The 14,965-nt window shown below is 38.2% G+C and overlaps 1 protein-coding gene across 9 annotated transcripts in view; it reads left to right on the plus strand.

The window, feature by feature from the left end:
* The window catches only part of MANBA (mannosidase beta), a 65,033-nt gene that overhangs the window by 34,107 nt on the left and 15,961 nt on the right, over positions 1-14,965 (plus strand). For all 9 annotated transcript variants that reach the window (XM_074541106.1, XM_074541107.1, XM_074541099.1 and 6 more), the window contains exons 8-14: positions 2,638-2,789; positions 3,860-3,977; positions 6,083-6,169; positions 6,669-6,836; positions 8,784-9,002; positions 10,236-10,400; positions 12,093-12,237. In XM_074541106.1, the coding sequence (XP_074397207.1) occupies positions 2,638-2,789; positions 3,860-3,977; positions 6,083-6,169; positions 6,669-6,836; positions 8,784-9,002; positions 10,236-10,400; positions 12,093-12,237 (1,054 nt within the window). The remainder of the gene's footprint in view (positions 1-2,637; positions 2,790-3,859; positions 3,978-6,082; positions 6,170-6,668; positions 6,837-8,783; positions 9,003-10,235; positions 10,401-12,092; positions 12,238-14,965) is intronic.

Raw genomic sequence — 14,965 nt, forward strand, 5'->3', positions numbered from 1 at the left:
GGGTTGTTCTGTGATCTTAGTTCAGCTCTAGGCATCTTCATCCTTATTACTTTTCCTACTGCTAAATATGGGAATGCCAAATGTGATCCACAGGTCACTTAACTGTGTACAAAGCCTTTGTGTGTGCTTTAAAAAGGTAGGTATCTGTTTCATAATTATGCTCAGAACCAGCTGATTGGTCTGTGGTGGCTCGAGAGCCCCTTGTGTGTGCCCCAAGGCTGAGAGAAATGCTCAGCCCTCAGGCAGCAAGCTCTATCAGACAGATTTAAGGGTGGCCAAGGTCTTGGTAGCCAGGAGGACACGTAACCAAGCTTGCCAGATGCTGGTTGTCTCCCATTGCCCTTCTTTCACCCCCCCAAGGCAGAAGGAAGCTGTATTAGGAGCAGGAAGATGTGCTGTTACCAGCTGGCCCGGGGAGCAGTGGAGTTGCGCTGAATCTTGGGGGCCTGGGAATGTGAGCTGAGGCTAAGGAGCTTTTTCTCTTGCTCCTGCTGTCTGGGTGGTCCTGGCTGAGTGTTTCAGCCTCTCAGGTTGCCTTGGCCACTGCATCAGTTCACTTGAGCAGGAATAAAGCAATGTCTCATTACTTCTGTTAGTAATATAAATGCTCCATTACAAATGCACTCTGAGACAGTCCCTACCTGCCTGATGACATCCCTTAAGATGACATCCCAAATACTTTGGCAGCTCCATCTGCAAGTCCCATTCCACTTAATGCCATAAAAATAGAGCCACAATGGAGACTGGGGAGTTTTTCTCCAAGTAGTTGAATTCAGTGTAGGAAGGTCAGAACATTTCACATACTGTAGTTTCTCTCCTGTAGCCTTCAGGAGTTAGAGTAACTGTGAAAATTGCATGAAACTTTGGTTATTATTTAAATTCAACTTCTCCTGTTAAACTAGGTCTGCAAAAATCTAGGAATGATTGCTGCCATGATGCAGAGCTCTTTAGGTTGAGCTCAGTGATCTGTGACCTCTGATAATGCATCTGGTTTGTCACATGCATTGTCTCTGTCCAGGTGTTTGGTTAATAATTGTCCAGTTAACTTAGAGGCACCAAAAAGGAATCAAACAGTGGTGATTTCCTTTTTCCTCCCTACTGCTAGAAATAGTTTTCTGTCTATATGTGTGATTTTTGATGAGCTGAATGTTCAGAAAATGCAGTCCCATAGTGGGATTAATCATTTGCCTTTTGAATAACAACGATGTCTGGTGTGTGAAATAAAGAGTTGCATTTTGTATTAAAGACAGGTGTATCATTTGCACTTAACTAGGTTAATTTTAGCCTGATGTAGTGACATATACTTGCCTCAGCTGAAGCTGAGGGAGAACAGGCTGTGCTCTACAAACTGACCTTTTGAAAAGGTAAAGCAAATAGTCAGCTGAGAGAGGAGTGGTTGCTATCTTAGGAGTAGTTAAAAAAAAATTGTTTCCTGCCCTTCTGACTCAAACCTGTTTTGGCTAAAATTTACTGTGAGCTTTCCTTCCCATTATTTAATTTTCCAGTTTTCTCCCTATGATCATGAGCAACAGGTGCAATAAAGAAAACGTGTTTTCTTCCTGATGTAAGGAAGTTGAACTGGAACAGGGGCACAGGAGAAGATGTTTAAAGTGTCCCTGAAAGAGCTGTTTTCTGGAAGAGTTTGGAGGTGTGCAGGAGCTGATATGGCAGGTGGGGAAAGCACTGTACAAATAAGGGGTCAGTGCTGTTGCAGTGCATTAACTGCTCCCTCATGGCTGTTTGTGTCAGTGCAGTCAGGATACCCCTCAGAGCAGTATTGCTGCTTGTAGTGAAGTCCTAGGAATCGTCTGGAACTATTTCCTGGGAGCTTTTAATTCCACCTGCATCAGGAGAAAGGAAGGTTTTCTTGTTTCAGCATCACAATGCCATGTATTAGGCTAAAAGAGCAGCTGTAAAAGTTTGGCCTCTGCTTCTGCTTGAGATGTGCTTTATCTTTAATACTTTACTCAGAGTAAGTGTTTATTTAGCTGAACTGGTCACTCTGATTCATTATTGCTGATCATGCTGTTCCTACACAGCTGTGATGGCCAGAGGGCCTTTCACTTGCAAAGTGGCATTTGTGTTTGCATGGGTGTTTTTTCTCTGTAAGTGTTGCATCTATTTAAAAAGTGTCATTTCAGAGAAGTAAAAGAAGCTCTTGCTTGTACTATGTGAATCTCATTCTAGGTATTCAGGGACAAGACTTAAAACTGAGCTGCTGCAGTCTCCTGGTAGAGAAAATTGCAGATCACATGGTGCTTCTGATCTGGTGGAGCCCCTGCATTCCTCTTGCTGGACTTTTGACTGAACTCTGCAAAAACCAAACTTCACCTGTCTCTCCTTACATACTTCTGTGCACATGTACGGTTGTTTGCTCATGCTTTCTCTTTCTCTCTCTTAATATGATAGCAACTTTAAAAAGTGAACAGGCTTATTATTGAAAGAATGCTTTCTAGTACTGTTACAGGGTGTTTTCAGCAAGCAGGAATTTAGAGATGAGTCCGTGTCTTTTGACTCCTTGACAAATTCTGAGCTGTTACTGTTCAGTTGTACATCCCTTTTGTAATGATTTTCTTTATTTATGTAGTTTTAATTCCTTTTTTGTCAGCTTTAAATCTAAGTTTCATGTCTTCACAGGTCTATTTTCGGACAGTAGAACTTATTCAGGAGCCTATTCCTGGATCACCAGGTCTGAGTTTCTACTTCAGAATCAATGGCCGACCCATTTTTATTAAGGGTTCAAACTGGATTCCAGCAGATTCTTTCCAGGACAGAGTGACCTCTGACACGTAAGCCACATTTGATGTTCTCTAAGGATAAAGGGTAATGTTTTCCTCCTCCTGATTCTCTCTACACCCTTTATCAAAGGTTGGCTTTCGTGGGTAAAACTTTCAAGGTAGAACACTAATTGTTGTGGGTGGGAGGGGGAGGCTACAGAATTAGGGTTAATTAACATGAACAGATTTGAGTGATGTTCAAGGCATGTAGGTGCAGTTGCTGGTGGGAATGTGTTTGCTTGCAGTTCATAGTTACTGGCCTTTTGGGTATTTTTAGGGATGGTCCTCAGGCTGTTTGACCCTGTCTGGACGCATCCATTGGTAGGCAGAGGATGTGCACTTCATCCATGTTCTAACCCATATCATGCAGGGTTATGTAGGTGCATGGCAGCCTCTCCCCTTCTCCTGATCTCATCTAGGCTCAGCGGATTTCAGTGCTCAGCACCACAGAGATTCAGGTGGGATGGGGGCTGTGCTGTACTTGGTCTAAGCTTTGCTCTGGGATATTGGGGAGCCAGCTCAACAGGGCGTGCTGCTGCATGCATTCACATGCAGTTTAGAGGCTACCAGTATGATTTAAGGAAAAATGAAGCCTAAAACCCTTAAAATGAGGGTTTTTCTCTCTATGCATTATGGAACTCAGGAAGAGGATATACATTCCTGATTGTGTTTAAAGAGAATTTGAATTCAAGTAATTGACATACAAAGCAAGTAATATCAGAGGAGAAAAGACCAACATGATTAATAAAACATAGTATTTCTAAATTTGGTCCTACCAAAACTTCTGTAAAAGCACTTACACATGTGTCACTCCATCTATTTTCTGAGTGTTAACAGGATCAAGCAATTTTTCTACGCAAAAAATTGTCTTTTGAGAGCTCTGTCCAGACATGCAAGTTTAGAAACCAGAGTATTTTGATACTTTCTGTTAGAGTTATAAGTCATAGATTGCCTACTAATGATTTAGATTTGGGTGGTTTTTTTGGTAGGGGCATTCATTTCTTCTTTTTTTGTATAACCTTAGAAATTCTTAACTAATAGAACTTCACAAAACTTGTATATCTCCTTTTTGTATTTGACAGACTAAGGCTACTCTTGAAGTCTGCAGCAGATGCTAACATGAATGCCCTTCGGGTTTGGGGAGGAGGAGTATATGAACAAGATGAATTTTACGATATTTGTGATGAAATAGGAATAATGGTAAAAACAATAAACACAGAATAATTATTTAAAAACTGACAAGAACTTGTAAATGAAAATCCACTTCAAATTTAAAAAAAGAGAATTAATACGTAAGTTCTAACCATCTTTCCAAAGGACACTGTAGAGTATCAAGACGAGGTCAGATTAACCTGATTTTTTGGTTGACTCATTGGGCTTCTTTAAGTTCTTTGTAATTTTAATGGTTTCTGATTACAGAGACTGAATCTGGAAGTGATATTTTGGAGATTTTATTGTAGAAGGTCACCATTAGGTAGAAGGTGGCTATGCTCATCTCAGTTTTGGAAAAGGATTTTATTTCTTTTAAAAGCATTTTCTTCTTTTTAGCAATAGCTGAAAAGGGTTGGGCAGTTTTGGTTCAAACTTCTCATTTGGTCCAAAGACAAACATGGAAGGCATTATCCAAGGGGCCATTTTGAACAAACTATAATTGAATATAAATGTAGCTGTAGGGTGAACACCTGCTGCAATCACTAATCCTGAATGAGTACCTTTGATTATATAAGCTTTGATTATATAAGCATGTATTAATAAGTTTTGATGAAGTAGTGACTAGATGAATGAGGGCCAAGTTGCATCTGGTATTAAAAATCCTGACAAGTGTGTTTGGTCTTAGTCTACACCATAAGAAGCAGGGAAACAGAATTCATACCTTGCTGCTTTCAGATGGGTGTGCTTGCAAAAAAAAAAAAAGTTACATCTATTTTAGTGATCTGAATGAGTGTCCTGATTTTCAAGGCTTCTGAGCACTTACGGTTCTTCAATTTTTAACACTACGCTCCTTAAGTAGGCCACATAGATCTGTGTCTGTACAGTGCTCAGTGCAAGATTTAGATCCTATTGAACAGCCAAAATAGCAAGTAAATGCAGAAAATCAGACTCTTTTTCGGGAGGGGCAGTGGGGGAGGTTTTTGGTTTTGTTTCTTCTGATGATCTTGTAAAGGCTTAAAAGTGCATTGGAGTCAAACTGTGCTTAAGGAAAACCAGTGATAGCTCCCTGAGAGAAATAGTGAGAAAGTTTCTTTCAATAGAGAGTTTTGACACCAACAGTCACTAAAGGATTATGAGTGATTCTGCAGCAATAGCTTTGCTTTTTCTGTACAGTGTTAGGATTGTAACAATTATTAATGGCTCCATTATCCCCCACTGTCCTATTCTTTATCTTCAGTTTTCTTAGGGAATGTGTGCTGAAAAGAGCCTTGGAAAAGCATATTCTCACTGCAATGAAAATGAAATTCTGTGAGGAGCTGGTCTCTGTCTCTCAATATGTAACACAGTGTTAGAAAAGTGGAGTCTCCTACAGACCCCTTTGGGTTAAGGTGCTCCTTCCTAGAGCTCTTTTCCTTAACATTTTAGACAGACTAGAAGGAGCCTCAAGGTTATAAAAAAGGCAATTTAAAAAACAAAACAGTAAACAAGAAATCTTATCCATCTCATTGGGCTTCCATTCCCATTTTTGTAATTCTGCTGCAAGGTACAAATGGAGTTTATTCTTCTTGAATTGAAAGACTTGCTGTTGTCTAGTAGTATATACTTGATCTTTCTTTGAAGAGAAAGATCACTGTGTTTTTAGAGCATCTAGCTTGTTTCTGCCCCTCTTACTGGGTAAGATTTGCTGGTTTTTAGATAATTTTGTATGGAGACGTTTTCTTCACAAGTACAAATTAAGGTCTCTTAAGTGTGCTCAGTGCCACATCAGAAGAATTATTGTCTCATCTCATTAAGTAGTGGGGATTTGGTGTTACACCTGTGAGAATAGTAAATAAATATGAAATTGTTCTGTTCAGCTGCAAATTGCTACATGTTCAATATCTGATTATTCTGTTGAAACTCACAGAACTTATCTACTGAGCAATATTCCTCTCCTCAATGTAGGCTGTCAGGAGCTGATTCCTAAGGGTAAATATTTTGTAACCCTGATATTGAGGATAACCACAGTGGAGTATGCACATAGTTGAGCCCCATGGTCAATGTGATTTGTTTTCTGTCTGAACAAAGGATAGTGTATCCCAATAGCCATATATTTTGCAAGTATGTAAAGTAACTTGCTGACAGTTTTTTTTAATCTTTCCTTTCCCTTGTAGATTTGGCAGGATTTCATGTTCGCGTGTGCACTATATCCAACCAACCAGAATTTTTTAGAATCCGTAAGAGCAGAAGTTACTCATCAGGTATTTTATCCATGTGTCAAAGCTCTATTTCACATTATCTATTTTTCATTGACTGTGTAAGTTAGCTTTGCAAAAATGGTTGTTTTGATGTTTTTGTTAGTGTACCTTTATGCAGCAGACACAAAATGTAACATCGCTAAATCTTATTGAACTCCTCTGACTGCTTGCAGGAGTTGTCAGTCAAGAAGACTGCCCAGAATTTATCCTGCACACATGGCTGAGTAGAGGTCCATGATACATATGTGCATAGGACAGATGTGTCCCAGCGTATTATAAATTTTCCCTTCTGAAAGTATATATTACAAAACTTTGAGGCTGGTGGCAAACGGAGGGAATAGTGAGCCATGTGGCAAAAAAAGGGAATTGTAGGTTTAGCGTATGTAATATAATATACATGTGGACTTGTAATTCAACTAGTAGTAAAGTGATTATTTTAAAAAAGTTCATTGTTAAGATAAATAGTTTTACTTGACTTCTGAAACTGTAAGTTGTATTTCAGGTGCGACGTTTAAAATCTCATCCATCAATTATTCTGTGGAGTGGTAACAATGAAAATGAAGCAGCAATTGCAAGCAACTGGTTCTCCATACCTTATCCTGACATAGGAGTCTATATCAAAGACTACGTGACCCTTTATGTGAAGAACATACGTGAAATAGTTCTTTGTGTAAGTAATCTCAAGAAACTCCAGGAGGATATGGTTTGAAAAAGGTTTTAATGTTTGAGCAAGCTGGGATTTTCCTTTTTTCTTTTAATTCTTTTAAGAGATGAGGAAGAGCATTTTGAGAAATTGCTCTTTCCAAGCTCTTCTAAATAACTCTCTAAACTCAAGAGTTATTCTCCAAATAAAAAGATATTTAAAAAATTACTTGTCTTTAACATTTTATGATGTGTAAGGTAAGACCTGAAAGTGTAGTAGATCTCACTTCTTTTTTCCTTCCTGCTTTTAGTATGTCCATGAATGCCTTCACTTCTAGTGGACAGAAATCAGCTTGCCCATTAATTAATTAATCTCAATTAACAGGTTTTCTTTATCTAATTTTGTTGAAGAATACTTTGAAAAGCATTCAACAGCCCTCAGATCTTTTAATAGCAGTTGAAAAAAATCAATAAAGATGTTATTTCTTCAGTATGTGACTGAATATTTTTTGTTCTAAGCGGGTAAAGCAAAAGTGATGCTAAGCGTTGAACTCATGCTGTGTAGTCATTGTATTGATTTTGCAAACAAAATATTGGTATTCTACAGAATATGAAGGCAAAGAAAAATATTTTGATATAAAATTTAAACTGCAAGTATGCAGTCCACAAACACCTGGCATCCTTAATGAAGTCTAGTGTGATTTTGCACAGGTTTTTAAAGGATTATTTATCCTCTTAGAAGAGGAGATTCTAGATTTCTGTACTGAGCTGTGTGTAAAGGTGTGCTGTGGTGTTTTTGTGATTAGCTACCTGAGTTGGATATGTGTATATGCAACAAAGTGAGTTGTTCTGGCTTTGTGCTTGTGCAGCGTTGCCATCCAAGATGGACCGATTTTTATTTTAAATCTATAGAATAGCTATTCTGAGTGCATAAAGGAACCATAGAGGGAGATAACTTCAGGTCCTGCATAATACAAGCCAGCTGAGGAAACCTGTAACTACCAGTAGTGATGGACTTGGTAACTTGAAAAGATTTCTACCTTTGAGCTAAAGACTTCAGGGAATCCAGGATTTCCTACAGTAAATTGTTTCAGTTAATTATTAATTACTCACACCAAGAAAAAAAGAAAGAAGATGATGTGGGAAACAGGATTGTTTCTTAAAATGGGGCAAATGTCTGAGTGCATTGCTGTGTTCCAGTCAATTGCAGTAACTTGTTACTGGTGACTACACTTGGGCCTCTATCTTACTAGAAGTAGGGTGTTGAATGAATTATACCTGCAAAAGGATTCCTTCAGTACTTTGCAGACTATTGTTAAAAGATTTAGTATTCTAAGTCTTCTGAGACTATAAATAAAGGCAGCTCTGAACAATTTGAAATGTAACCCTTCTTGTAATCTCATCTATCTTAGCATGCAGAGCCAGCTAAAATGACAATAACCTGTAATGATACCATGCAAGCATTAAAAGCAGAACACCTTGGATTTGTTAGGACTAAATTTAGGTGACTGTTTAATAAGAAAGGAGAAAATCATGGCCTTGTTCCTGTAAAAACGCTGGAAAAGTAATAATTTTCCATAAAGAAGTCATAGTATTCCAATATTAATGTTACTTGAGTATATATTTCACAAGGCACACTTTAAATAGCCTTCATTAAGAATTTAGAGGCATATAAAGATAGAAAATCTCTTGATGTGAGGAGAGAATCCCTCAGAAGAGCAGAGCAAGCAGAATCATGCCCAGCTGTCCTCCAAGAACATAAGTAAGAAGCTCATTAAGTAAGTAAAGATGATGAATGTTAGGACATAAAAAGGGAATGTTCCCTAGGTGGTGACTCAGAAATTTGGAAAAAAAATGGTCTCCGTGCCCCCAAGCCCCTCTTTTCAAAAAATAGTCTATGCATTCAGATGGTAAACGTCAATCACTTTGTAAAGGGGTTGTATTTTTGTTTTGTTTTGTTTTTTTTATATCCCAGGAAGATAAGAGTCGTCCTTTTGTGACATCCAGTCCCACCAATGGCTTGGAGTCAGTCAAAGAAGGCTGGCTCTCCCGGAATCCTTACGACACCCATTATGGTGACACACACTTCTATGACTACAGCCATGACTGCTGGAACTGGACAATGTATCCTAAAACTCGTTTTGCTTCAGAGTATGGATTTCAGTCCTGGCCTTCCTTCAGTACCATTGAAAAGGTAAGGCTGGGCTTCCACACCTTGCTGTCCCCTTTGCTCTCATTTAGTGAGGGCAATGAGTCTCTTCCCAAAAACTTCTGCATCCAAACCATAGTAATGTGTTGTTAGGCATGGTATGGCATAAGTGGGATAGAGGTGTGTGCCTGGGGAGGGCGGGGATGGAACCATTCTGTTTCCCTCCTCGGTGTTCAATATACTTACCTTGATGTTGCAAGAGGGACTTGGTTTGGATGAGAGAGTGTTATGAAACTGTTATTTCTGGTAGTAATTCTATTTAATGTATAGAGGAGAGGAGAAATATGACAAAAGCTGAATTGTGCTGGATTTTAAAATGCTTTGATTTCTATGTATTTACCAGTTTCTTTCATTTAAATAATCTGTTTCTTAATGTATTGCATGTAAGAAGATTTGGTTTTGTCTCCATTAAATTTAGATATTATATGTTCTGTCTTATTTATCAAAGTGGAGCAGAGACATACCATGACGTTTGTCCATTTGTCCAGGGAGAGATGTTGATATTCATGCATGCAAGCAAAGGGAGTTCAGAATGTTTCTTTCAATTTGCTGGGCAAAGCCTATTATCTGAAGCATTATCAGAACATTCATCTATATGAATAACAATAAAAAATATTCAATCCAGCCTAAAAATAAACAAATTTAGCTAAGATTGTTTAGAGAGAGTAATTCCAATGAAAACTTGGCAATAATAACTTAATGAGTTATGCTTGTTGTTGTCTATAGTTGAAAAAAGCTGGTTTATGATAATTTGTTATCAGGCAGGTTTTGAAAATGTATAGACATATTATTAGAATTTATATACCCCTACTCACTTACATAACTTTTATACCTCAATGTGTTTGACTAGATTACATTCTTTCATATTAATGTAGGGTGTTTCTGATTTACTATGAATGCAAGCAAAACTCTGAGGTCCCTTGGCCAACCCAAACCTTAGGACAGTTAAGTTAAATGCCACTGAGCCAAAAGTTGCTTTTCTGGGTTGAATGGCAATGTGTGTTTTCATTTATTTGTGCAAGGAGTGTAAGCAAAGGGTGTTAGTGATTAAAAATCTTTGCATGACTGCATGAGGCACTGTAGAAATATACTACCAGTGTTAAGGTTTTGGATGATATCAGTGGGCTGTAATGGATATCCTTTCCTCAGTATCCTGGCTGTCATTAAATGTATATTCTACCTTTTCATACAGATACCTTATTTTTGTGTTTTTTAAAGGTTTCCTCCCCTGAGGACTGGTCCTACACAAGCAATTTTTCTCTCCATCGGCAGCACCATGAAGGTGGCAATATTCAGATGCTTCAAGAGATTGGGCGTCATTTCAAACTTCCCCAGTGCCCAGATCCTGTAAAGCAGTTCAAGGATATGATTTACCTCACTCAGGTAATAGTGATTCTTCCATAGAAGTAGCTGTCAGTACTTGTTCCATTAAATTCTGTCAGCTGTTAGAGCTGGGCCTGGTCCCTTCAGGAGTGTTCCATCATACAGAAAGTTTCCATTCTGAAGAACTAGAGAGTCCAGTTTGGTTTGGAGCTAGCTTGTCTCTCTTTAATTGTAGAGAGACTCCAGTTCCCATGATAGAAGGGCTGAAATAATCAGGGAATTACCCAGAAACTGGGAGAAAGTCTGTCTGAAAGTATGTGCTGCCTTGGTCCTTCTCCCCAGCTGGGCTCACGTAGCTGGGGGAGGATGCAGGGATGTGCTGGGCTTCCATGGTACAAGATTATTCCCAGTGCTGCATGTTACTCTCTGTTCCAGGGTGGGGATGTTTTGCTCTTCATGTGGCCCTTGTAGGCTCACTGCTTTGATTCTTCCCACATGGAAAACATAAGCTTTGGAAGCAGTATTTTTTCCAAAGAATGTAGTTCTCTATTAACCAGAGAATTTTATTTTGTTATGGACTCAAATATTGATATTTTAGTAAATACATTTTGAGTTTTTTTCAAATCAGAAGCATGTATTTTGCTTTTCATTCATAGTAATTCAACATCATGCTTGCTTCTTTATTCTGTGCAATTTTTAAAAGATGCTAAGTAACTTTCTAATGCTATTATGCAAATTGAAAGTGCTGTTAATTTTTGGTGTGTTTCAAGAATTTTAGAAACACTCACGATAGAAGTAACTGCACACTCACTAAGTTTCTAAGGTTTGAGAGCTGCTGTCATCAGGTTTTATATAAAAGCAAAATTGCTTGAGCATTTCTGGCACTCTTGACAAGAGAAAAAGGATAGATGATGCTGTGAAATTGAAACCAGGGGTAAAGCTTTCACCATGAGGTCCTGACTCAAAAAAGCTGGGAGAGTTTCTGTAAGGCCAAGTCTGTCAAGGCCTTATTAACAGGTTAAACAATTTAATACCAAAATAAGGATAGCAAAAAGGAAAAAGAAAGCAAACTTGCTTTAGTGGTTAACTAGAAGTAATATCTTTACCTTTAAGGCTTTAACTTTATTTTAAGAATTTCTTTATATTTCCCCAGCCTAATAATAAACTGTGTGAAGAACATATCAATCTATTTAGCACCCATTGAGAACTTGGCCAATGAAAAATTCTGAAAAGTGGTTTTTAGATGTCATGAAGAAGGAGAAAAGGAGTGGGAGTGCAACTGAAAAAAGGTTGCTTTTCTGATGCACGGTTTTGATTGTATAGTGAGAATGTGAGTTGAGATTGTGGGGATTTAGACACAAAGGTAACGTATACTGAAGGAAATGCAGCTTAACATCATTTTGCAACTCAGGAGGGGGCTATTTAAACTAATGTTTAAAAAATACTTATTTTAAATTTCATTTTAGTTTCCTTGCCTTTGATTTGCCTTTCAAAGACCGTTCTCACTGTATGGAAGTAGCCCCATATGAGATTCTTGAAGGTGACTGCTTGCAAAGCTGTTGGGAGCTGCTAGGAATAGATCTCTTTTCAGCAGTGTTCCTGCAGTGCAGGTGGATACTCCTCAGGGCTTAAGTTTAAAGTTATGTGCTGTTGCTGTGAAGTCTCTGTTGTGTATCAATATATTCACACATGTTTTGAAAAAAAGTAAAATCCAATATGCCAAAAATAATTTTTATCTCTTTGTTGACCAAGGTGATGCAGGCTCAGTGTATAAAGACAGAAACTGAATTCTATCGTTTTAGTCAAAGTGAAATAATCAATGGAGAAGGACACACCATGGGAGCTCTGTACTGGCAACTCAATGACATTTGGCAGGCACCTTCATGGGCTTCCTTGGGTAAGTCTTGTGGCAGTCTGGTGAAAAACACCAGCTACCAGTTGTGTTTTCCTCATCTGGAAGTATCAGAATAGGAAATACAGCTCTGCTCTGTCTCTTGGGCACTTTGAACATATTTTTGTCCATCCTTTAGAAATGTATTACAGATGGGATTTATGATGTAAAAATGGAACATCTAGATTTCTTCTCTAGTCAGCTGGGGGGGAGAGATGGATATCTCCAGATGTGATTCATTGTCCTTAAATGTCTCAGAACTGGGGTGAATTATCTTCTCCATGATGAATTTGATTTTCATAGAACTTCATAAGATATCGCTCACCCAGCGTAGCTTCTGAGGAGCTTTTTATAGGAGATCCCTGGCTGAGATTTGATGTCTAACTTAGTGTCAGGTGAGGTGAATCACTCCTCATGACTAAATTATTTAATATGTGTAAATAGCATATTAACACATAAATAGCATATGTGTTAATATGCTATTTACACATATTTTTTTCCTCTTAGAACACAAAACTAATCATACATAAAAAGATATAAATCACTTAGACAGTAAGAAATAGGGGAGGAATGAGGCAAGTGTGGCATGAGGGAAGTGGCTGTGTTTTATGTTCCAAACATTTTGTCTAGGAGTTGTTTTGAAATGTCCTGTGGCAGCTGTATAGGACTTGGGTGGATTCTCTTTCAACTTTAGTTATTTCTCACATATTTTGGTTTTGAAAATTTTTATTTAAGCATTTCATGTGTAAAAAAATAGGAACAAACTAGAAATAGATAAGAAAAAAATAAGACTGTCTATGGACTGTCTTGATGTGCCCTTGGAATAAAATGCCATTTGGCCTGGTTTTGGGAAAAAATTAGCCCACACCATCCTCCCTCTCTTTTTCTGGGAGATGTTTGTCCCTCTCCCTTTCTGTTATTTTTATTTTTTTCTTTTTTTGATTAGTCCAAACAAAATAGCTGCAACAACAAAGCAAAAACCAGTAGAAGAAAGAGGCTAATTTATTTAAATGATAAGGCAGTGGTCCAGCTATGATGCTCATCTTTCTGGACTTTCTAGACTTGTATTAGGAAATGGAATATCACAGTGTTCACTTTTATGATTCTAGCAATAAGTGATGCTCGTAGGTTTTAAGTGCCTCAAGAGAAAAAGATGCTTGGAAAAGTGTCCCTTTGTCAAGACAGGTGTATTGGTAGATGTAATAGTTGTGGAGACCATAAATGTCTTTTTGAGTACAGAAATGACATCACTGTAGAATATTTATCAAATACTTGAATTATTCATATGTTGTTGAAGTTTAGAAGAAAGAAGCTCAGCAGAGATACAGCTGTCCTTTTGTTTTGTTGTATTCCCTCAGAGATGAGGAAAGGTTTAATATTCATTTAATTAGGCAGTGTGGTAGAGGGATTTTGAAATGCTAATGGCTGAAATTATGCAAGACTTGGGAGAAATTAGTTTTATTTGCACTTCAAAAACACGTTTCTGCATCTTGTTAGGTGGCACAGTAGTATCACCAATGAGTGCTTTTATTTAAATCTGTTGCTTTGCAGAAAGTCATGGAGGGGTTTACATAATTTCCGGTACAAAGCAGAAATGTTTGCACGTGGTGAGGAAGGAAGAAGGTAGCAAATGTTTCTCCTTTTAACTTTTACCTTTAAGATGTTTGCTTGGGTTGAATGAAAACACAGCACAGCATTTGTGTCATAGTACTTCTGGCTTCAGCTCAGAAGTAGAAAGCTTTGATCACAAACGGGGGGCTCTGACTGTTAGCACCTAGCTGTAAGGCTGGCTATGCCATGTTGGATGCTTCAGCATCTCTGCAGTGTGTTTTGGTGGAGTGCTGTGACACTCCCAGACAAGGGGCACCTTGAGGTACCCAACTCAATAGTCTTGAGATCCCCTTGAGCAGGTAACTGGCTTTTATTGCAGGTTCAATATTTAGAGCCCCTGGTGAGCCCTGGTACAGACTGTTCTGAAGAATAATTGATCTGAATTCATGAGGCTGAGGTGAGGAAAGAACTAGCAGCATGTTTCTCAGGTTGCATTTAATGGTGTGAAGTGATTAATTTAAAATCATTTCAGGGAGATCTGTTTATTTGCACTCCTGCCATCAGTGTAGAAGGCTTCAGGGAAGAGTCAGAAAAAAGGGTATTAGGGTCTCATGACAAACCTGATTCTGAATTCCTGTCTGAAGTTTAATACCACAGAGTGCAATTCCCTTGTTATTGCCAAGAAAAATTGAGGAACTTGGATATCTGTAAGAATTTCTTTAAATGTGGGAGGAGGAGAAAACCACCCCTGGGCTATTTTAGAGAACTTTTGACTGTTGCCTTTGGGCATGCATGTCTGTAATAGGAAAGTTTAAACCCAGAGGTTTCTCATGATAACTTCCCGACCTCCAGATTTTTTACATCCATTTTTGGGTGTGTGTTCGTGGTGTATTTGATATGCAACTTGCCTGTTTTTAAAGAAAGGAATGTAGTTCTGGTCCTATGGAAATCAAGACAACAGAAGAACTGAAAAATACAGGCTTTAAAATTAGCTTCAGTTTTCCTTGCTGTCTGAAGTTACTTTGACAAATGTAATGTTAAGATTCTCTTGCTGGAAAAGTTGTCTTTGGAAAACACTTCCTGTGTGAAACTGCTGCAGCAGTTGAGTTTTGGTTTTTTAAAATGGCTCTAGTTTTTTTGGAAAGGGAAGTACCAGTATTCAAAGCTGATTTGAGTTAAGCAG

Source organism: Zonotrichia albicollis, chromosome 5, assembly GCF_047830755.1.
Source record: "Zonotrichia albicollis isolate bZonAlb1 chromosome 5, bZonAlb1.hap1, whole genome shotgun sequence".
Classification (NCBI taxonomy): domain Eukaryota; kingdom Metazoa; phylum Chordata; class Aves; order Passeriformes; family Passerellidae; genus Zonotrichia; species Zonotrichia albicollis.